The sequence below is a fragment of the Ixodes scapularis genome, unplaced genomic scaffold (assembly GCF_016920785.2).
Source record: "Ixodes scapularis isolate PalLabHiFi unplaced genomic scaffold, ASM1692078v2 PGA_scaffold3__209_contigs__length_174095766, whole genome shotgun sequence".
Lineage (NCBI taxonomy): Eukaryota > Metazoa > Arthropoda > Arachnida > Ixodida > Ixodidae > Ixodes > Ixodes scapularis.
This window is the reverse complement of record NW_024609868.1, coordinates 79,741,611-79,766,289: the sequence shown is the minus strand read 5'-3', so window position 1 is coordinate 79,766,289 and position 24,679 is coordinate 79,741,611. Positions and strand designations below refer to the sequence as shown.

The window sequence follows — 24,679 nt, the reverse complement described above, 5'->3', positions numbered from 1 at the left end:
TTTCTCGTCTGAAGCGCTGCTGGAAACTTGAGAGCTACCGGCCTATACGGCCGTTCGAGCCATTCTGTCTTTTATCACTTATGAAATGTGTGAGTTTCCTATGATGTAGAGTTGGTCTCCATACATAGCAAGGTCGTCAGGTCCTATCTTCCTTGAACAGAAGGTAAGTTGTCTGCAACTTTATGTTTCGCGTTGGTTAGCACAAAGATGGCGTAAACGGCACGAAATTTTTTTCGCTCACTTGTGCTGATCCGTCACGCGTGCGATACGTTTTTGCTGTATTGTGACGCCGATCGAGCTAGACCATCTTGTGACATGTCGGATTCATTTTTGGTTTATTTTTCCGTCAGTCGATAGTTTTTTGTTTTCGATATAAACTGCAGGAACGTGTCGTTGAGCTTGGATCGAATAGATGATGGATATTAAGCTCTTTGTCGCTTTTTTTCCCGCTGAAACAGGTAATGTTCTACGGAGGTGACTGCTGCGTGCTCTGGTGCGCCAACAATTGAACGACAAATAAGAAGCCAGGTGTTAAGTTTTTCCGGATTCCACGTAATTCAAGGCACGTATATAATTCGATTATGTCTTTACGTAGAACATTTTCTGGAAGCAAACACTCAGTATAGCTCAAAAAAGATATTTGCAGAGACAACGTTCATGGCAGTTTAAAATATCATTCTTTACAGTACGTATGGCAAGTCAAGAAAACTTCCAAATATTTCGGTACTAGATAGACGGTGTTGTCTGACTTACACACCACGTTTAACAAAAACAAAAGGGTAAAAATGAATATTCTTAGCAAGGGCAATCTTTTACAAATAGTTTGCAAATGACACTAATAAAGTGATAAAATGACAAGCAGCCAAACATTTATTCGGTCTAACTTCAGCATCAAATCAAAGACACCAATCTTTTTCATGTTGCGTGAAAGGGTGGATTTCGAATACATGTCCAGTTTGTTGGCCCATATAGTACATGGACTGTAAAGGAAAAGGAACACTATCAGAGGGGATATACAACTGCAAACTTTGCGAAACGCGAAGGTTTCACTTAGCAGTGGCATTAAAATCTTCCGATATGCAAAAGAACAGGGTTCACAGATTAGCAGTTTATTTCTCTCGTTTACTGAATGTAACATAGGTATAGTACGTACAATGATTTTTTCAGGTCAAAGACATGGGTACGGTATCCTAAACGCCCTGAGCTCATACGAAAGACCGCCACACAGCTCAATGTGGGCTACCGCATCTGTAGTGAACACTTCACTACAAATGACTTTATGGATCCTGGACAGACGAGACTCACCAAAACAGCTGTCCCGACAGTTAGGCCGCAAATAAGTAGGCTCTCTGCAATGACGCAAGGTAATAACTTTTCTTTGCTGGCAGATTGTAACAGCTAGGTTCCAGTTTTATCTTTTCTTATAGCCAATGGCAGCTCTACTTTTTTTGCTGTCACCTACCAGCATGATGTTAATGCTGCTCCCTGGCACACTCTCTATTGTAGAATCGGCTTTATTTTTGTTTTATTATTTGCCACACAACTGCTGCATTTCCAGTTATTTGATTGTTTTGTACATAATATTTGTAACATCTTAGCCCTATGCATAGCATTACTTTTCAGTGTCAGTGACAGCCCGAATTAGTTGACATAATGTTACTGCAGCAGGACGTCACTCTGCATTAAAACATTTGAAGGTAAACGTTCGGCAGCCCTCTACCTGGTTAGGAATAGACATGAAGTGAAAAATAGGGACTGTAACCAAAAATTTAATAAACATTTACCCGACATTTCGGGACCAGTTCGGTCCCTTGTTCACGGGTCAGTGACCTTAGGTCACTCACCCGTGAACAAAGAACTGAACTGGTCCCGAAACATCGGGTAAATGTTTATTACATTTTTTGGTCAGAGTCCCTATTTTTCGCTTTATGCATTAAAACATGGCAATTTGTGTCGTCCAATCGAGTGTTCTGCCAGTGCCGTATGACTTCTGACATGGTATTTTTGGTGTGTATCTCTCCACAAGGATATCAAAACTCTACGCAAACAGGGCCCGCGTTTGGAATTCTTGTCAATAAAGGCCAAAATTTGTTGATGAATATCTCCAAGTCGGTTGCACCTTTCTAAATCCTGTAAATTTGTTTCTCTCTTTCCGGTGGGTGTCTTCAAAGTTGCTAGTGCAACATGGGTAAAAAACTAGTAATTAAAAAGTTGATTAAATAGGTAATTAGTATGATTTCCGCAATGCCAGATGTCCGCCGAGGCTGGGAGTTTGTTCCCGCAAAGAGCTTTTTCTTTATCCCGAACAGTAAATCTTGATAATATTTGTCTGTCGTCGCTGAAACTATAAGAACAAGATCTTTTCAAGCAGCCTTTTACATTTGCATGTGTGAAATTTGTGTCAAATATTTATTGATAGGTATCAATAAATATTCACATGCTACATAATATGTAAATATTATTCACATGCTACTACTTTTTGTCTGGGGCGTTCTGCACAGCTCCAGTCAGATACTTAGGTGTGTCCCTTATATAATGAAACATGGCACATGCAGCATATGTCTTTCTGTGATTTCGTGTCTGTTCTGATTTTCATGATCAAGGATATCGTGTTGAGCAACTTTATCATGACTTCCGGTCTTTGTTGTGCCTGCTCGTAAATGTTGCACTTGTAAAGACAACATTTTTTTCTAGATCCTGAAATCCATTTTGCAGCCATGTCAGTTTTCAATCTCCTCACATACCGGAAGACGCACTCATTGTTCGGCCATGTCTGGCCCGAAACAAGTTTCAGGCTATGTGAATTGGTGTTTCGAATTGCGTACAAATTTGTTTCTTGCTGTATGTGGTGTGTGCGGCGTCCTCTTCTGATTGGAAATAATAGATACATTCTATTTATTGATACACTTGCTTTTGATGTGTAAGCCGTCGTGATAGCAAAAGTATTTGCTCGCAAACCTCAAAAAACAGCGCTAAAAATTGAACAAAGGACAAGTGAAAGAAGTGCACGGACATTGCTCACTCTGTTCACTTCCGAAACTGTTTGGTACGGTTCGTTTACAAATCATTATGCAATTTCTTTTTCAGTGCAAGTAAACATTATATTTTTTTAAATATTTTATTGCAGTATTGAGAGTATTAGTTTATTGCAGAATATAAAGTGCTTCTAATCTGATTTACATGCTCATATGTGTTCATGAATGTGGTCAAAATAAAGAGATTTTGAACCAAATGCTCTTGTTGCTTCCAGATAGAGCAGACGTACTAAAGTGGCGAAACGGCAGAGGTGGTTCATGGCTTATAAAATTTAAACCGCTCACAAAAACGAGTACCTCCGACTTATGCAAGTCGGAGGTATTTGTTTTTTTTAATCATGAATCCCCGCTTTTGGAACATTTTTGCACAAAAACGAGGACAAAAAAGGAAGGAGAACAGAACGAGCGCTTCCCTATGCGCTCGTCCTGTTCGCCTTCCTTTTTTTTTTTTTTTTTTTTGTCCTCGTCTTTGTTAGCGCTTTTAAATTTTATAGAGCAGACGCCATGGACACCGTGGACACCTTAAAAAGTTTTACAGTAGAAAACAAATATATTATTGTAAAGACAGTTCATAAAAATATAGAGTGTAGGCGAGCAGCTGGAGATAATTAACCCGAGACTGGTCATATAGAGCGCACAGGAATAGGGGGGGTGGAGACGACGATGACTAAGCGCGCCCAATTCGAAACCGAAACTAGCTATACCGAGATCCCTAAGCACGTTCGATCCGAAAGCGAAACTATTTATACCGGAAACCGACGCGGACGTCTCCTAACATCCGCTAGGAGCGGTGGCTGTAAGGCGGGCTCCCTCTATCCTGAAAAAAGTAAAGCCCCTCTATCCTGGGAAAAGTGGCGCCATTCATTGTTACGGGAATGCTCGAGACACGTGGCGCACGCCACTTCTGGGAAGAGCAAGGCGTCTGAAATCTAGCTCAGTGCTGCGCAGTGCCGCCATAATCTTCCCAAGGTCTCACCTTGCACGTGTCTCGTGCATCCACGCACCTTGCGCTACTTTTGAAACACGAAGGGGCTTTAGGGAACAGTGGCGGCATTTATTGTTGTAGACATGCTCGAGACACGTGCCGCGCGCCACTTCTGGGAAATTCATGGCGTCCGAAATCTAGCTTAGTGCTGCGATGTGCAGCCATGATCATCCCAAGGGCTGCGCGTTGCCCGTGCCTCGTGCATCGACAAACATTGTGCTACTTTTGGCGGGCTAAGTGGGCCGCTGGGCCCTATAGTCGTGTCCACTCTTTAAATTCACTATATTACTCTATGGCAGTGCGCCGAGAATCTGAGAGAGAAGGGGAGAAGAGCGCGCTGAGACGTCAGAACTCCGCGTTCTGGTTGGAATGTTAGGGGGTAGACCTAAACCTAGCTGCCTTGGCCTCCACGGCACTCGTCGAACGCATTCGAACGTGGAACGCCGGTGTCCGGAGTTCGGCTCTCGCATTCGATCACATTCGTCGATTGCAACGGAGACAAAGACAGCTGGCTCTAGGTATACACCCACTAACCTTCCAAGCAGAGCTCGGCGTTCTGACGTCCCTGCGCGCTCTTCTCCCCCTCTCCCTCAGATTCTCGGCTCATAAAGAAACAATAGAAATCGACGGATTCAAAAGATGTTTGATGGTATTGTATTCTTTCCACTATAGGCATGTATAGCGACGCCTTGCGACCGTACCTTTCACACGAAGTATAGCATTTCCGGCTTTTGCGCCGAAATAAAAGGTGACAAGGTTTGGCCCGTTGCATCAGTTAGAACAGAGTCCGGCGTCTAGTCCAGCAGCCTAAGCGCGTGCTTTTGAGTTGTTTTTTTTTTCACGCACCTTGCAGCTATGCACTGCAGTCATTCCGGGATGTTGCAAAGCTACGCTTTTGCCATCCTCTTTGCGCTTTTACGAGTTGGGCAGTCGGTGTTTCCGGTTCCAGACAAAGCCCGAGAAGGTGAGTTGCAGACAATCTTCCGCGCGTAAAGTTCGCATGTCGACATTTTGAAATACGCGAAAGGTCTTTTTGATGGCGCTGGTAATGGAAGTAGCGCGTCGTGTTCGTCATCCTTATAAACTTTTGCATGTCTATCTGTAGGGTGTCTCCAGTGGATCTTATGTTGTAAAAGAAGCCGGAAATATTGACGCCTGCACATACAAAGTTCAAACTTTAACCGAGTGCATTAACGGGGGGGGTTTTACCTTGTGAAATTTCAAGGTGTAGTTCTTTCTCTGTAGAAAACGAGACTAACAAACTTGCTAAAGCGATGGATTTGCAGACGACTGAGTTAGCGATGAATGTAACTTGCGCCAGATCTCCCGAAAAGAGGAGCTAGCAGACGACGCACTCTGTTGTCTGCTTGCAGCGCCTATCGGAAGTGGGCGCCTCAAGCAGCTAACTCGGTCGTTGCCTTTGACTTCGGCAAGGTTGTTGGTGTCGGTTTTTGCTTTTTTTTAAGAAAGAAGACATGCGTGTTGAAATTTTACAAGGTAAAATTGGTCACCTGAAAGCATATTCGGAGGAAGTTTGTACATTTTGTGTGCAGTCACCGATTTTTCTGAATCGTTTTACAGCGCAAGATCCCCTGTAGCCACTTTATATAGGCTTTTCCAAAGTGCATGGAAGTTTTCACCTCGTGTGCCGATTCTCAAAAATGGGTCAGCAGTATCTGTCAGCAATTATCGTCCAATTTCAGTGATCTGTTCATTTGCCAAGGTGTTCGAGAAGGCCATGCGTTGTCATATTATGCGCTTTTTTTCCAGACGTATAAATATGCGACATGGTTTTATGCCAAATCGTTCTTTGGAAAGAAATTTGATTGCGTTTACGGAATGTGTGGGTGCCAAAATAGAGTCAAAGCAGCAGGCTGACGCAATTTATTTTGATTAAAAAAAAACTTTTGACATAGTGAACCATTCCTTGCTAGTTAAAAAAAACTTGGGTACTATTGGCTGTCCTTACCGCTTTGCAAATGGATTCAGGGCTATCTACATGACGGATAGAATTCTGTTTCATATGGTGGCCTACGGCCAACCGCGTACCTCTCCAGATCGGGCCTCCCGCAGGGCTCTAACGTATCGCCCTTGCGTTTCAACATATTCGTAAACATTTGTTCAAGCATAAATCACTCGGAAATATTACAAGTTCGCTGATGATGTTAAGCTTTTTCGAGCTATTGTTGACACTTCTAAAAGCGATAAATTACAGCAAAATGTTATAGCACCGGCAGATTGGTGCACAGTTACCAGCTTGCTTCTCAACCCGGCTGAAACAAAAGTTATATCTTTTTCTAAAAACCATTCTTGCAACATCTTTGACTAGATTTGGAACAAGCGCTTGATTGAGCGCGGCTCAGTTGTACGGGATCTAGGAGTCTTCCTGGCCAGTGAATTGAAATTCTCTGATCATGTGGAATTTTTGAGCAACACGTGTTACCGTACTCTGGGTGCAATTACCAGAATGACGCGTGATTACTGGGGATATTCTTGATTTTGTATCTGTATCGATCCCTCATCTTGTCTAAACTGGATTTCTCTAGCGTTCTTTGGAATTGTTTAAACCAGATAAACTCGAATGAACTTGACAATATACAAAAGAAATTTGTTCGACTGCTTTATGATTGATATTTTAACAGGCGAATTTATTACAGCCATGACTGATTGTTAAAGGGATACTGAACCAAGGAATTTAGTGTCCATAATAAGTGGCGCACGTTCTTTCTACGAGCCAGCAGCCGCCGGTTGTGCGCGAGCACACGCAACAAAAACGGCGTCAAATACCTCCATTCGCAGTTAAGATGGCAGTGAAATGTATGGGCTTGGGGCAAAAGGAAAATAAAAAGTTTTTCATCTACAGTGTGGTGTCTGGTGTAAAAGGTAAGCGATTAATTGGTCTAACAAACACGTAGCTTTCGCTTGTAGAGATGAAAACTCGCTGTTTTCGAATGCGCTGTTTTCACGTTTGACGATGTTAAACCAACTAGCCCAACTTACTGCCTTGTTGTAGAGATGAAAAGCCTGTCTTTATTCTCCTTTGGCCCGAAGCCCATGCATTTCACTGTCCTCGGTATTCACACGAAGGAGAAATCCCGGGGATTTCTCCCCGGCACGCGCATCCGACGACGAAAACGTCAGGCTTTGCGATGTGCGAAAGTTTCGCGTTTTCATCTCGTGATGCGCGCGTGCCGGGGAGAAACTCGTGTGAATACCCGAATGGAGGTTATTGACGTCATTTTCGTTGCGTGTGCTCGCGCACACCGGCGGCTGCTGGCTCGTGGAAAGAACGTGCTCCACTTATTATGGACACTAAACTCTTTGGTTCAGTATCCCTTTAAGGATTTTAAACTTGCATTTCCTCTCCAAAAGGAGGCAGGCACGGGACTTCATTTTTGCACGAATGTCTCCAAGGTTTAATCGAGTGTCCGAAACTAACCTCATCCGTGTTTATTGTTATACCTGGCAGGACTCTTCGCTCCCCTCGTGCTTTCGGTTCTTATGAGAAAAAAAAGCTTTAAAGGGATACTGAACCAAGGAATTTAGTGTCCATAATAAGTGGCGCACGTTCTTTCTACGAGCCAGCAGCCGCCGGTGTGTGCGAGCACACGCAACAAAAATGACGTCACAGACCTCCATTCGTGGTTGAGATGACAGTGAAATGTATGGGCTTCGGGCCAAAGGAGAATAAAGACAAGTTTTTCATCTACACAGTGTTGCCTGGTGTAAAAAGTAAGCGATGAATTGGTCTAACAAGCACGTAGCTTTCACTTGTAGAGATGAAAAGTTCATCTTTATTCTCCTTTAGTCCGACGCCCACGCATTTCACTGTCATCTCAACCGCGAATGGAGGTCTGTGACGTCATTTTTGTTGAGTGTGCTCGCGCACACCGGCGGCTGCTGGCTGGTGGAAAGAACGTGCGCCACTTATTATGGGCACTAAATTCTTTGGTTCAGTATCCCTTTAAGACCCATCGAACGTATACAGTATAATTTTTAACTTATCAACGGTGATGGACATGCCCGATGTAGATATTTTTTTGCGGGAGAGTTTTAGTGTGCAGTCTCTGCTAATGCTTCTTTAAGGTGTGTTTTCTCGTATGTCTTTTAGCAAAAAGTGTTATGTATAAGTTTATGTACTTTTCCTCTTTTACATTTATATATCACATTTTCATTTGCTTCATAATATGCATATGCGTTTTTGTGTGCCTGCCCTTTATGCAACTCTGCATGTATGTGTAGACAGTGCACCCTTACGTAGGCTTCGGGGCTGTTTAGGGGCACCCGGAAAAGTACAAATAAATAAATAAATAAATATACTACTCATATAAGAAAAAAACAACTACATCTCACTTCTTGGTTTTAGTTTAATCAGCTTAGACAATGAAAAGAGCGACCGATATAGCGCACATCGATTGATATTTGTTCTTTTTAGTCTCTGACCGTTTAAGAAACGCGAGTCATGGCGAATCCTAAGCATTTTATTCTCGCTCTTCATCCAATGAGGTCGAGGGATTACCCCGTAAAAGACGTCTAGCAAGCAGGGGTGGGGATTGAACCGAGAGAGATTGGGCTCAATCCCCACGTCTGAACGTTCCGCTATGGATGAGCATCGCACCTGCGTGCGGTCGTGTACTGCCACTCTGTGATGTGCGTTCATGACCCTGCAGGCTAGCACTGATACCGCACCGGCTAAATTTACTATCTACGGCGTAAACCAAAGCCACCAAACCTCGAAGGCTGGCCTACCTTACGCTGTCTAAAGATGAACGTCACATTTTGATTTTTGTTTTGTTTGGTTAAATCCCTCGAAGACAGTAGGTACCCGATAGGGCTGAATAACTTCACTCCGTCTAAACAAACACACAACAAAATTACTTACACCGAAATGCAAGCAATACGAAAGGAAGAAGTGTTCTCGTAAACGTCTACAGTCATGTCTCGTTAATATAAACACCCCGTTCCTCCGAAAGTTGTGCATTATGTGAGTTGTTTATAATACCGAGACGTGGATACAGGTATTTGTTAAGTTCGTACCCTAAAATGTTGTCCATATATAGTTGGGTATTCATGTTTTTGGGGGTTCGTATAGTAGCGACACATATGACCGTAATTACTCATGGTAGTTTCTTTCAGCGGACCGGTCATATTGGAGCGACCTGGCGAAAGAGGAGCTCCATCGGCGACTTGCTCAAGTACCCAACACTCAAAAGGCCAAGAACGTTGTCATCTTCTTGGGCGACGGCATGGGCATCTCGACCGTCACCGCAGCCCGAATATACAAAGGCCAGAAAGTAAACTGCGCCAGCGGAGAGGAATCGGTCCTCGCTTGGGAGAACTTTCCGTACGCCTCGCTGTCGAAAACGTACGGCCTGGACGCGCAGACTTCGGACTCTGCGAACACGGCAACGGCTTACCTGTGCGGCGTCAAGGCCAACATCAATACTCTCGGCGTGGACTCTTCCATTAAGGCAGGTATACACACTGCGCAATAGAGTAAGCGCGAGTTAGGCCACGGCCACACTGCTAGTACATCGTACAAGAGGCAGCCTGCAGACAGAAGGGAGTTTTAGGGAACCGTTTTTGCACATCCGATACGGTACGACTGCGCATGCGTGCGTCTTCTGCGGTAGCATATGTGCAGTTCGTACTGGAGGGCCCGTTGTATCCTATCGGATGTGCAAAAATGGTTCCCTAAAACTCTATACTGTCTGAGGCGTGTTTCGTCCTATAGAAGAACAGTGCTGCCACACGTGGTCATACAAAAACTGTTCGCAGACGTGTTCTAGGCATATGTATATATGTGTGAAGGAAACCCGCTTATTTGGAACATGCTCGAGGCGTGTACGCAGATAATTATTTCACGAATGTCTGGAGCCAACACCGTGTCTTTCGCATGATGTGCGATGAGGTGTGAGTGCGACTTTAGAATTATCCCGCGTCTTTTCAGAAGTGGTTATAGACCTTTCCAGAAAAGGGCTGCTGGCCGGTTTCATTTTCAGTGTTCGTTCGTATCGCGCGTGATTTGCTCGCTTTCCGAAGCGACGCACACGCGCGTGCTGAGCTGTGGAGATCGCACGCTGAGCTGTGGATTTGTAAACATTGGAAAGGTCTATACTTAATAACAGCGCAAGCAGTTGATAAACGGCTGCATAGAGCGGGAAGCAAGATGGCGGATCCACTAGCGGACGACAAGGTTATCCATACTCTAGGAAGGCTTCCGGTCCAGCAACTTCTAGGAACTCGCGAACACAACAACCGCACTTCATTTTTTATTGTTTTCTCTTTTATGCTTGAACGGAATTTTCCGACGGACCAGTATGACATTTAATTTATTGTTTACAATGAATACAACTCACTCCAGAGAGTAAAAGGTTAAAGGCGCGGACAATACAGACTCTAGAGAATCTGTTTTGTTTCAGATTTCAGGAGCAAAGTTGCGTTTCTTCGTAAAAATGCATTGTTTCCCTGACGTCACAGAACGTGACATTTTGAAATATGCCCTTCAATGCCAAAATCGTTTCTTGAGAATCAACGTCACCTAACCTATGAAAATGTCAGATTGTTTGTGTTTAGCACCTGTGACTGAGAGATTGTGTGGACAGCTTCCACAGTTCTTTTGCGACGTGTATTCCGCACCATCAAGAAGGCCGGTCTTAGTAACTTATTAATGTGAGCTCGTTCTGAGCATGCGCTCTAAACAGCACCCGCAAATATGGCGTCTTGTGAATAGACCTTTCGCTAATTTACACCAGCATCAAAGAGAATCTTGGGAACGTTTATACACGCGCTGCACGTGCTCTCCTTCCCTATAGAAAAGATTCGAAGTAAACAACCAAAATAAAGCGTCCGTGGAACGCGCGTGCGAAGTGCCATTTGTTCTAGATTTTTGTTTTGGAAAAGTTAGAGCTGGGGGGGGGGGGGGGGGGGGGGGGGGGAAGGCGGCCGCACGGCCAGTGCGTGTAGATACGTTCCCGGCATTCTTTGTGACGATTGGGTAATTTGGCAAAACGCCTACACTCCCTGTGGGCGACGTGCGCAATCAAAAGCGTCGTTGTTATCGGCTTTCCCCCAGAGCCTTCCCCGATTGGCCAAAGGAGAGTAAGGTAATAACTTCCATTTTTACGATGTTGGCAGTGTTGGTTTTAGAGCGCAATGATTTCAAGCTTCCACCATGCTCATACAAATACCATCGAGCTTGTTGTTCGCAATGTAATGACATCACGAGAGGGAACTATTGGAGGGCGCCAACAAAAAATATCGTCACTAATAGTAGTAAGTTCTTGTTTTCGCGGACTTACTACTTGGGGAACGCTTAAGCTTCGGCTTTAAGAGTGGAACGCGATAGCGTTATCGTGCCCCGTTCGCAAAGCCTTGTCATATAAACCCTCGCTCGTTCCCAAGGTGTGCAAGCGTATGTGCGTGGTCTAGGCGTTAGCGTCACGTCTCACATCAGTCACACGTGAGTGTTGTGGGCAGTTTGGAATTCCCACGCGAAGTCATGTAGCGTGACGTCACATGCGTGACGTCACGTGTAACTTCACACGTGATTGTGACGTAATGGTTAAAAAGTGCAACAGGATAACGGACAGAAAGCAAAAATGACGAAAGTAATCCCTGGAGAAGGGGAACAAGCGGGACAAAGGACAAACATAAATCTCCAGACACAGCTGGGAGACTGGTGAGCGACCGAAAAAATCCGCCTGGTCCGGGTATCGAAGCCGGGACCTCTCCATTACAAGTGGAGCGCTCTACCAACTGAGCTAACCAGGGGTTAGACGTCAGTAGAGCAAACGGGTTTTATCAGCTGCCACCAGTCGAACACCAACAAGAGTGAAGCTTGCAATTTAAGGTTATAATTATAATGCAATTAAATGCAAAGGTGCAAGCGAGCTGGACAAGAATGACGAAAGTAATCCCTGGAGAAGGGGAACAAGAGGGACAAAGGACAAACATAAATCTCCAAGAACACAGCTAGGTGACTGGTGAGCGACCGAAAAAATCCGCCTCCAGGGATTACTTTCGTCATTCTTGTCCAGCTCGGTTGCACCTTTGCATTGAATTGCATTAAAAAAAATAGAAAGCAAAACACAGACAGCGCTACTAACAACTGAACTTTATTTTCGTTGTCACTCAAAATATATACCGGCGCCAACAAAAACAAGTTAAGAAACGTATTCAATTACACATTGTTAAAAGGCTAAAATTGTGACATCACTCATTACACCATCTCAGACTAGTCATCCCTGGTTGGGGAACAGTAATTCTCTGCCAAACAAGGATACAGACCGTGTGCTGACCACACATAAGCCCCAATCTACCAGTTTCTTGGGCCTCAAGTATTTCTTGTGTGATTTTGTTTTGTTTATGCTTAGTACATCACAGTCAGCAAAGAGTGGAATGCAGCAATAATCGCGGCAGTGGCCACGGAGATGCCCTGGTACGACGCTATCTACATTGTATCGGTACTCCCTCAAACGTTCATTCAGGCAAAGGTCCGTCTGACCCTTGTAGTGACGCCCACACGATAAAGGGACGGAATCAACGACCTCTTCTACACACTCAACGAAGCAGGTTTCGCGCTTCTTTAGGCAGCTGCGTCCGCATGTCGTGTTCTAAATGGAGATTACCTTGTTACACAAGCTAGCTAACTTCACAGGGGGCGAAAAAACGACGTTAACCCCCGCGTGCATGCCCACTCTTTGGATAATTTATGCAAGTATGGTAGTACCACCACTTTTTCTTTTTTCTTCTTTTGTACTGTCGTTCCGTCACTATTTTTATTCTTCAACTGCTTGAGTTTGTTCTCGGCTACCGGTGATGGAAGGGTGACCGGAAACTCCGCAGACTTGAGACTTAGCGCCTGATTTTTAAAGCTTACGTCGATCTTGTGAGCGCGTGACTTTGGTAAAGCGTTACCGAAACAGAGATTAACGATACCTCTCTTCACGAGTTTTGAGTGTGCCGACGCGAATGGCAGTATTGGCTTGTTCCTCATTGGTTCGTGAGTTCAGCGTACATGCTCCGGTTGAAAGTCAAGCCTCAAGTCCAAAAATTGAATGACTCCCAACCCCCCCCCCCCCCTTCTCCTCCCCAAACCGGAACTTCATGTGTTAGCACCAGGGGTTTTAGACAGCCACTGAAAATGGACAGGGTCAGAGACACCACTCCATCGAACAGATTCGGGTTGCAGTTCAAGAGAACCACAAATTCGTCTACAAAACCAAAAATATTTAAAACCCATAATTTTTCAAGCTTGCTGACCAAGTTTCTATCAAGAGCCGCCAGAAAAATGTCGCTAAGAACCGTCGACATACAAGATCGAATACACTTACTCCCGTCTTCTGCACAAAAATACCTTCCTCCCAATTAGCGAACGTTGATTTTTAAATAGAATGCTAGATGTTCCAGAGAAAAGTCAACTCTGAGTTATAATTATACCCGCTTTATTCTGAAATGCCACAACACCATGCTTGTCGGTCGTGTCCTCTACTCAAGACAAAAACTGATCCTGAAGGATTGAAGAATAAAGATCCTTAATGTCAAAAGAATAACCCAAGATGTTCTAGCTGGGAAGACCTACCAAGGCAACTTTGTTTTTTTTTTAGCCCCTGTGAAGTTAGCAAGCCTGTATAACCATTGGTAAACTCCATTTCGAACACGACAGGCGGTCACAGCTTCCTGAAGAAGCACAAAACCTGCTTCGTTGAGTGTGTAGAAGAGGTCGTACATTCCGTCCCATAATCGAGTGGACGTCACTATGTGGGTTAGAGGGGCCTCTGCCTGAATGAACGCTTGTTGGAGCACCGATACAACGTAGATAGCGTCGTACCAGGATATCTCGGTTTGCACTTCCGAGATTGTGGCTGCATTCCACTCTTTTCTGGCTGTGCCGTACTAAACAAAAACAAAAAAAATCATGCAAGAAATACTTGAGGCCCAAGAAACTGGTAGATTGGGGCTGCAGTCTGTCAGCACACCATATCGATCTTTTTCGTACAAAGAATTACTGTTCTTCAACCAGGGATGACTAGTCTGAGATGGTGTGATGAGTGATGTCACAATTATAGCATTTTAACAATGTGTATTTGTATATATTTCTTAACTTTTTTTTTGTTGGCGCCGGTATATATATTGAGTGAACACGAAAATAAAGTTCCATTGTAAGTAGCGATGTGTCTGTGTCTTCCTTTCTGTCCGTTGTCTTGTTGCGCACACCTGGTGTCGGCAAAGCGGGCTTGCTTGTAAGCACTATGTTGGTGTATACTTGGTTTTACAGTTGGTCCGATGCCGTCAGCGCTACAATCCGATGGAACCACTCATGCAACCAAAAAAGCATCGTCACGGCGCTCGTCGTTTTTGTGCGTTCGATATGTCACCGAATAAAGCAATCACGTAGAGAAAAAAAAAACACAGGAGCACGCTGAATTACCAGTGCGTGAATGGTTTAGACGATGATACCAAACTCACAAAGAGCGACGCGACGAAGCACTTTCGGCGCTGTTTGATTGGCTCCATTGAAGTGTGTGGCTGCGTTCGGACTTAATGTGAAACGGATTCACACTGTCTCTTTCCAGGCGGGGATGTGCCACAGTAACAAAACTACCCACCTGCCGAGTATCATGAAGTGGGCGCAGGACTCGGGAAAGTGGACCGGTGTGGTGACAACCACGCGCGTGACGGAGGCGACACCTGCTGCCGCCTACGCGCATTCGGGTCACCGTTACTGGACGTCTAAGGTTCCCAAGGGCTGCGAGGCGGAGGACATCGCTTACCAGCTGGTACATCAGGAGCCTGGATCCAAGCTCAGGGTGAGCGATTCCTTGAGAGTGCTTGTCGTTCTTTTCGACGCTTCTCGATTCTCGAAAATTTAATAGTCGTAAATAATTTTACATAAAAAAGAACACGAATAACAAACATTGCGTCGTTTGCGTCGCAAATATATATATATATATATATATATATATATATATATATATATATATATATATATATATATTGAAAACTTTTTGTTTTAAACTTGAGTGGAAACAGAAACCGAAACTTTCGATCCGTCGATCAACATTGTCCTCGGGCCGCCGAAAACATGGCTACCAGGTGGTACGAGCGGTCAAGTGATGCTTTACGCGACGACGGCCGGGATCAGTGCGGTCCACCGTTGGGACGGGTGTGTACAAGGCGCAACTGTTATCTGCACCGCAGTCTTCACCGCGTTTTGGCGTCTACGATGTCCGACGATGTCTGCACAACTGTGGCATAAGTCCGCGCACGTTCACTGTGAACAAATCTCCGAGAGACACTAATAATCACAAACGGCGAGCGCCACCGCCAATGACGTTGACACCGCTGAGCGCCGAGAGGCGACCCTGCTGACGTCACCCGTTACGCTTCCCTGGAAAAGTAGAAACAAAAATGTGGCGATGCTGATGACGCTTAGCTCAATGTTGGCTACGCTAACGCCGTAGTCTTTACTACGCTCTTGATTGCGCCCTAATTCGTCCGCTAGAGTCAGCCGATTTCGTCAGCTTTGGCGCGTTCTAAAGTTTGCCGGACAGTTTAAGAAACATTTAGACAGAACTAGTCGTAATATTTGACGTGCGGTCTGTTTAGGTGATAATAAAAACGATTACATTTTTTTTCTTTGCAAAAAATAGAATGAAGTGGAGTTGCCCTTTAAGAATAACAGGACACGCTCCTTCCAAAAAGCCCTCCACTTTTTTAGTTAGTTTAGTTAGACCCTACTGAAGTGGAAAGTGAGTAAATACAAAGTCAGCTAGCTTTACGTCTATACACTAATCATTCCAGTCACAGCTTGGTGCTTTGACGTCCCCACACACTTACATCTTCTCTCTCTCAATTTCTCTCCGTAGAGTATCACAACAAGTAAAACTTCCAGTTATCTGCCTATGGGGCCGCGTCAAGGTTCAAGAAACGTTCGCACCTGCTGCTCGATAACTTGCATACCGCAAGGAAAGACCTTTCTTCGTTGAACCCGTCAACCTTACGTAATACCCGTTCATTGTCCATTGTGATTTCCGCTGCGTCGTGTCGTGAACAGCGAAAGAGTTATTGCCGTGCGCAGTGTTGAACAAGCAACGCTCAGTCACGGAATTCTAGAAGACTCACGTTTATTTTTACTCGGGGCGTAACTTTTATCATTTTGTCCTAGTTTCTTGTTCTCTAGGGTGCCTGTTGATTCTCGCTCGAGCGTGTGACGCTCGAAACCTTAGCCGAATTTTCAAGATAGTCACGCACACTAAATAAGGAGCTGCGCAGGATCTTGTCGAGTCAGTCTCGCTCTCGCTTGCTTTTACGCCGCCAAATCGCCGGTCGCTTTTTTTCTGCTGCCTCGACGCTCGTGTTTTTATTTTGTTTGGCACAAGTTCGTCGATTAAACCCTTTATTTTCAGTTCACTGTTCATCCTTTCGTCTCCTTTATTCGGGACATTTCTGGTGGAGGTGCGGGATAACGCAACCCATGAAGCGTACCCCTCCGAGGCCTCGCATCGCAAGCCTAGTCCCCGGCGCAAGAAGACCGTCCGTGAAAACGACCGAGGCCCGAGGGAGCAATCATGCTCAAAGTGTGCCGCCGGAATTTGATTTACTGCCGTAGAAGAGTCACCAGTTAACGAAGCCGACGGTGAACAACCAACCGTCGCAGACCCCCACCGCCGCTCCTAATGTATACCTTCCCGTCGCTCTTCGTACGTCGACGCTCTTTCACGGCGAGATCCATGAGGACGTCGAGGACTGGATTCAACACTACGAGCATGTGGCACGCCACAACAGATGGACTTCCGAGCAGTACCTGCAGTACCCTTACTTTTCGCTCGACGGTACTGCGAGGCACTGGTTCGAGAATCACGAGGCTTCGCTCACATCGTGGGACGCCTGCGTCACCAAACTGAAGCGGGCGTTCATGAATCAGCATCATAGACAGCGGGTCGAAGACCTTCTTAGACTTTCTCCAGGCGAGGACTCAAGCACCCAACGAAACGGTCCCTTGCTTTGTCGAAGATGTCCTGCGGCTGAGTACTTGAGCAGACCCTCAAGCCACCGAGGAGAAAATACTGCGCGACCTCATGAGAGGCGTGAAGAGCGACATTTGCGGCGGCCTCGTCTGCAACCTTCCAATGACACATGACGGGTTTGTTGCCGAAGCAGCAAACATCGAGTGGATGCTAGCGGCCCGAGCCCGCCACTATCATCGGCTCAACGACGTCGTCTGCACTCTGGCATCGGTCTGCTCCGATCTCAGCACCAACGCCGACGAGCTTCACGAGATCATCCGCGACGTTGTTTGCGAAGAACTGAAGAAGCTGCTGCCTGCTGCCGACCGAACCACGGGCTCCTGTCAACCCTCCGCCGCTCGAGCAACCGACCCTGAGCTACACCGCCATGGTCCGATGACCGCCGCTAGTAACCCGCCAGTACCAGCATCCGGCGCCTCCTCGACGGGAAGCCCCTACGCTGCATTACGCTTGGCGCACTGAGGAACAAGCTCCGTACGTCCGAGCCGAACTTACGGCGCCAAGGAAGACGGACGTGTAGCGCACTTTTGACCGACGCCCTCTGTGCTACCACTGCGGGGAAGCGGACCATGTCTACCGTCGTTGGCCGTACCGGCAGCTGGGGCTACGCGGCTTCCACCCGGACGACCCGCGCCCCCACTACAATAAGCGACCTCGGTACACCGATGAATACCCCCGCCGGTCGCCATCCCTGGGACCGTCTCCCCGCCACGGGTTTCGGATCGCCCTCACCCCACCGCCCAGCATGGCTTGTACGCAGATCCCGCCGTAAGAGCCCGTCTCGCATGTCCCGTAGGGAAAATTTAGCGTGGAAACCCCTGGAGGTGGCGTTGCCGCAGACTGACGACGTAAACCGCCTCCAAGAACGCAGGGGACCTCCCTCTTTAACGACGACAACGATTCTGCGACGGTGCCCAACAACCTAAACGTTGTCATCGACGGCCACGACGCGTCGGCACTCGTGAACACCGCTGCAGATTACTTCGTTTTGAGTGGAAGCTCTCTCGCCGCCTTCGGAAAGTCACGATGCCCTGGGGCGGCCTACAAACACGCACCGCCCGAGGACACCTCATCACGCCTGTTGGTAAATGCACTGCTCGCGTCGAAATTCACGGGGAGACCTCTCCAGACATTTTCGTCGTTCTTCAGGTTTGTGCGAGAGACGTCCTCCTTGGCATGGCCTTCCTGTGTGAGTACGGTGCCATGATCGATTTTTGGAGGAAACAGGTTGACGCTGCGAAAGCCCGTTTTACCTACGGAAGGATTGAAAAAGACGCCAGCAGCCGTCCGAGTCATTGAGGACAACATGAACCTGCCGCTGCGGTCGAGTGTTCTTGTGCCCGTCATGACCGATGTAGTCGTCTGCGGGGAAGTCCTTCTGGAAGGCAACGTCCAACTGCTTCTTGGAAGAGCAATACCCTACCGAAAAAAACCGGTTTAAACTGGATTATGGAACAGGAAATTTAACTGGATTTCTTGCTGGAAACCTGAAATCCAGCTTGCAGACAATGGTCTGCAAACTGGATTTCAGGTTTTCAGCAAGAAATCCAGTTAGATTTTCTGTTTTATAATTCTGTTCATACTGTTCTTTTCGGTAGGATAGGCGTCGCAAGGGGCGTAACGGAACCGCAGGATGGACCTACTGTGGTTCTCATGACGAACGTTCGACAGAAGGCGCAACACCTCACGAAAGATGCCGCTGTAGGCCACGTCGAAGAACTCCGGAACGCCGCCGAAATCGCCTCAATCTCCGACGAGCCCTCGCCATCTCAAGCTCAGTGCTACGGAACGACGACAGCTCAGGGTCCTCCTTTCTGAATACAGCAATTGCTTTGCGACCACGTTGAAAGTGCGACAAAAAAACAACTGCGAAACATCGCGTTGTTGCCAACGATGATGCGTTCACTGCTCCTCGACCGCCATACCGTGTCTCCTCAAAAAAAAAAAAAAAAAAAAGAGGCGATCCGTGAGCGAGTACAAGAGATGCTCAACCACGACATCATTCAGCCTTCAAGCAGCCCATCGGCCTCTCCAGTCGTACTGGTGAAAAAGGACAGAACGCTTCAATTATGTGTCGATTACTGGCGGCTCAACGCTTTGACGAAGAAAGACGTGTAACAGCTCCCCCGCATCGACGACACACTGGACAGGCTGCGCCACTCCAGATACCATACTTCTCGTCGACGTACGTGAAGAGTGGCTACTAGCAGATCGAAGTCGACGAACGGGACCGAGGGAAGACTGCCTTTGTCACGCCCGATGGACTCTACGAGTTCAAGGTGATTCCCTTCGGACTGTGTACGGCGCCAGAAACTTTCAAGCGTGTCATGAACACCGTACTGGCAGGTTACAAGTGGCAGAGCTGTCTCGTTAACCACGACGACGTCATGGTATACTCGGCCAACTTCGACGAACACTTCAGACGCCTTCGGGCTGTTCTTGAGGCAATCAGGACCGCCGGAGTTACCTTTAAGCCGACGAAGTTTCGGTTCGCCTATGGCTAACTGAAGTTTCTAGACCACGCTGGGATCATCGAAGGTGTTCGTCCTGACCCTGAGAAGACTCGCGCCGTATCGGCACTTCCACCGCCCACCGACAAAAAGGCCATCCGAAGATTCCTAGGACTTTCCGTGCACTACCGGAGATTCGTTCGGGATTTTGCCAAGCTTTCTGCGCCGCACTCGCACCTCACGAAAGACGCCGTGCACTTCGAATGGGGTGGAGAAGAACAACAGGCATTCGACGAGCTAAAGCGAGGACTCCAGTCGCCACCGATTCTCGGACACTTCGACCAATCAGCCGAAACGCAAGTTCACACGGACGCTAGCAATACAGGACTCGGAGTGGTACTGGTCCAACGACAAGAGGGTGCAGAGAGCGTGATCGCATACGCTAGTTGGACGTTTTCGAACGCGGAACGCAATTACTCGACGACTGAGAAGGAATGTCTGGCCGTCATCTGGGCCATCACGAAATTCCGACCGTACTTGTACGGGAGTCCTTTTCGAGTGGTCACCGACAACCACTCGCTGTGCTGGTTAGCGAGTCTGAAGGACCCATCGGGACGCCTCGCTCGATGGAGCCTACGACTGCAAGAGTACGACGTGACCGTGGTCTATACAAGTCAGGCCCAAAAACACAGTGACGCCAACCGCTTGCCCAGAGGCCTTGTCGAGTCAGTCAACGGCTTTGACAAAGACAGAGACGACGACGACGTTCGCTTCCTTGGCGCAGTGAACCTTAACTCCGTGGCAGCGCTCCAACGGGACAATCTTAAACTTCGCGCACTGATCGATCATTTGGATAGACGAGGGGGAACGATTCCCCGAGCCTTTTCACGTGTATTACGAACATTCCCCGTCCGGAAAGGTATTCTCTACAAAGAGAACTTCTAGGACAGCAACTGAACGTGGCTCCTGGTAATCCCTACAATTCTTCGTGAAGAGATCTTCCAAGCCTGCCACGACGACCCGACATCTTGCCACCTTGACTACAGCAGGACTCTCGCAAGACTATAAGATAAGTACTACTGGCCGATGCTCCCGAAGGCTGTTCACCTGTACACACGATCGTGCCACGAGTGCCAGCGACAGATGAAATTGCAGACGAATTCGGCAGGCCTCCTGCAGCCGATCACGCCTCCGACTGCACCGTTCCAGCAGATTGGAATAGATCTACTTCGACCTTTCCAGCTTCGCCAGCACCTTTGTGCACGCCTCGGTTCGTTATCGGGTATCGTTACCGGAGCGCCAAAACGATATGCTGAAACTTTCCAATGGTACAGTCCACTGCAATATGAAAGACCCACTGGGAACGCGTGGCCGAGGCGGTGGCTTGTGGGGACGCTGCGAGCGCTCCGGGTGATTCCATTCTGCTTCGAATGGAGGACGCTCACTCGGGGCTCAGCTAAAGCGCGCAACGCGCTCATCAGTTTGTGCTGATCCCCGAGTGAGCGTCCTCCCCTCGAAGCAGAATGGAATTGCCCGGAGCGGTCGCAACGCCCCCGCAAGCCACCGCCTCGGCCACGCGCTCCCAGTGGGTCTTTCATATTGCAGCGCACTGTACGTTTCATAGATAGTAGGCTACACCTTTAAAAATGCTGGGCGAATGATGCTCACACTTCTTACCTAAAGCGCTGTAGAAGGGGTATAGACCACGGCGACCCCATCATGCTACAGCGACAAGCGGAACCCCTCCCCCCTCCCAATGCGGAAAACGTTAAGAAAGCGCGCTTCTTCAGTCTAGCCCAGTCTTGTATACGTTACTCGAAAAAAGTGATCGACTACCGTTACAATTACTCTCGCTTAAGAAATATTTATTAGGATTACTCGATTACTCGAGGCCAAAATTAATTGGCCGTTACTTGAAAAAGTAACCGTTACTTCTCCGATTACTTCGAATTTTCAAAACGACAGTTTTCTGCCGGTTTGAAAACGGGTCTTTCGTACTGTTCATAAGGGAGTTTTAGGCAACCTTTTTTGCACATCCGATACTGTACGATGGACCTTCTGCTACGAACTGCATGCTCATATGATAGTCATTCTGTTGTAGCGCATGCGCAGTGTGTAGTATTGGATGGCCCATCGTACCGTATGGGATGTGCACCAAACGGTTCTTTAAACCCTCCATTAATGGATCAAAATCACCGAACTATAAACTCCTTCTTATTCCAAGATTTTTGGTAAACTATCCTTCTGTCGGCGATATGGCTCGAGGATTCCTTGGTAGGAAACTTGCATGTGCGAACAAAGGGCGCCATTAGAAACGGGAAGGGGAAAAAAAAGTTACGTTTACGATTCCTTCTAACAGTTCAAAAAGTAGTGAGATTACTACTGTGACTACTACGTAATAAATGTTATCAAAATGTTCAAAAAAATAGTATTCTATGTAATTTGATTACTTGTAACGAGTACCTTACAAGTCTGCTCTATAGACATTTTCCACAAGGGCGCCGCCATCTTGAACTGTCGTCACTTCCAGTATGGGCGACGACAAAATAGTAAAACGTTTCAACCTGTAACCAGTAAAAAAATAGAGGGAAGCCAAAACGAAAACCTGTGACGGTTAGGCTTATATCCTAAATATGTTCTATTGGCGCGGCGACGGCAAAGTAATGTTTTCGCCCATACTGGAAGTGACGATAATTCAAGATGGCGGCGCCCTTGTGGAAAAGGTCTATAGCCAGGCAGCGTATTCGGAATAGATTGTGTGTGTTACTTCGACGACTCTGATTGACGCGCTCCTGTGGACGCAACATCATCCGGTTTACGGTGGAGGAAAGGGGAGGAGCTTTGGGGAAAGAGAGGGGAAGAGGCAGACGAGGTTTAGATGAACAGGCCTAAACCTCGTCCCCCCCCCCCCCCCCCCCCCTTTTTAGGGTAGCCGGCTAAAGGCTAGCACGTGAATCATTGAGACGTGTTTACCTTCCTCGGTAAACACGTCTTCCTCAGTAAACACGTAAAAAACGAACTACAATGTGCTGCCGACCGATGGCCCAACGCGATCAATGCGTGAACGCGGCGCCCCGACCGACCATCTTCGTGCAACTAGTACAACCAGGTATAACGATAGGCTATTATATACGGCACGTACAAATCCAATGTGCACGGTGATCTGGGAAAGAAAACTTTAATATCAAGGCAAGCAAGTCAAAACACTAGAATAAATTGTGCAATAGAAGGACTCGCGTCGCTTTAAAGGAAGCGTGATAAGAACTTTCGGAAGATTATTAAAACCAAGAACCGGCTCGGCGACCCCGGCGGGGAAGCTCGGCGCGTATCTTCGGCACCTAAGGAAGGTAGGGGTCCATTACGGATGCCTTTCCGTTCACGAAGTAGTTGAACGCGTTTAGGGATTTGAAGGTTTTAAGTTGTTCTCGTGTATATGGCCCAGTCTAGTCCAATAGATAATCCCGATATGCGCCCAGTATACCCTCAGCAGATTTGTAATTGTTTTGAGGAACAAGCACTCTTTCTTTTCACCCAAGGAAACAGGAAGGGAGGTCGATCCGGTATAAGTAAATGTCGGAAGGTACCGTACTTACTCCTCGGCGGTGAGACTTTTAAAGTATGCGCTATTAACTGAAGGTCCTCAAAAACAAGCAAACAAAGTAGCCAATCGAAAGTGATTTGCTCCCCCTGGAAGTTCCGCCATTATCTTGTCGAAATTGGAGCTTGGGCCATTATTGTTTTCGCAATTATTTTGCCATTTGTTGTTTTTTGTTCACCTCCGCACACCCTGTACTGGTTTATGGCGATTTTTTACAGAATAAAGTTAACGAATAAATACCACTTCCCTTTTGCGAATATGCAATCACCGGCAGCTCATAAAACTCAGGGCGTGGCTTATGTTCACGCTTCGTGATCGGTTCTCAGACTCGTGCCGCAATCTGATTGGCTGCGGAGCCATGATGAGATGCACGAGACTTGCCATGCTCTGTGCTTCTTAAGCTGTCAGCAACCATACGAGGAGCGATCAAAAAGTTCCGAGACCCTATACTTGCTTCACCTTAAGTCCAGAAGCGGCCGACGCTATCGAGCTGATGGGACCAATCAGACAGCGTCAAAAGTGCCCATCATGGTGTTCGTCATGTTCCCGTACGTGTTCTATCACCGCTAAACTAGTCGTAAACGGAAAGTGCCCAGTGACTCGCGCTTTTGACGCTGTTTGATTGGTCCCTTTAGCTCGTAGCGTCGGCTGCGTCTCGACTTACGCTGAACAGAAGCATAGATGTGTAACACAAAGAGAGAGGGCAGAACGGCGATGCGCGCGCAGCTGTCGGAGGCAGGGCCTTCATGTGACATTATGCCACGGGGCATAATGTCACATTACTTGTAATCGACTAATTTTGTAAGTAATTTTGGAATAATTTGATTACTTTTGTTAGCAAGTAATCACAAGAGTAATGTGATTACTTGTGAAGGTACTAATATAATTTCTTACCGTTACTATGCTTCCCTCCACTTTTTAATTGCGCCCATTGTTTTTACGAGTTTAATTCTAAGGAATCCTGGAACCAAGTCACAGACAGGACGAAGGTTTACAAAAAATAGTGAATTGAGAAGATAAGTAGTTTGTAATTCTGTCATTTTAATTCGTGTACGAGACTGCCTGGGGCTGCTTTACACGAGTTTTTCCGACCACGTGTACGAGAACATCGGCGACTTCACCATAGAGTGCAACCAGAGCGAAGAGCGAAGATTCACTCTGCGTCAAACTCGGCAAAATCGGAATTGAGACCTTAAAATGAATCGGCAGACTTATGGCGAAAAAGCACTTACATGTGCGAGGTGTTTTCAGTGGTGCTCGCTTTTCAAGAATGATGGAACATCAGTGGAACATGAGGAGAGGTGAGGCGGCCTTCCACGACCTATTTTTGTCTTCCAGTGATGTTCTGCCATTATTGAAGAGCGAGCACCACTCCAAACACCTGGAACAAGTGAGTTCTTTTTCGTCATAAGTCCGTCGATTCATTGTAAGGTCTCTGTTGAAAATTTGCCGAGTTTGGCGCAGAATCAATTTTCGGTCTTTGCTCTGGTTGCAGTGTATGGTGATATCGCCGATGTTCTAGTACACGTGGTCTAAAAACCTCGGGTACAGCAGCACCGAATGGTCACAGAACGATATCC

General features: G+C 46.8%; 1 protein-coding gene across 1 annotated transcript in view; it reads left to right on the top strand.

Annotated features, from left to right (window-relative positions):
- The first annotated feature begins 4,896 nt into the window (after window positions 1-4,896).
- Window positions 4,897-24,679, top strand: part of LOC8051518 (alkaline phosphatase, tissue-nonspecific isozyme-like) — a 37,470-nt gene continuing 17,687 nt past the window's right edge. Inside the window, exons 1-3 of the mRNA XM_029986227.2 lie at window positions 4,897-4,984; window positions 9,157-9,491; window positions 14,598-14,831. Of these exons, the coding sequence (XP_029842087.2) occupies window positions 4,897-4,984; window positions 9,157-9,491; window positions 14,598-14,831 (657 nt within the window). The remainder of the gene's footprint in view (window positions 4,985-9,156; window positions 9,492-14,597; window positions 14,832-24,679) is intronic.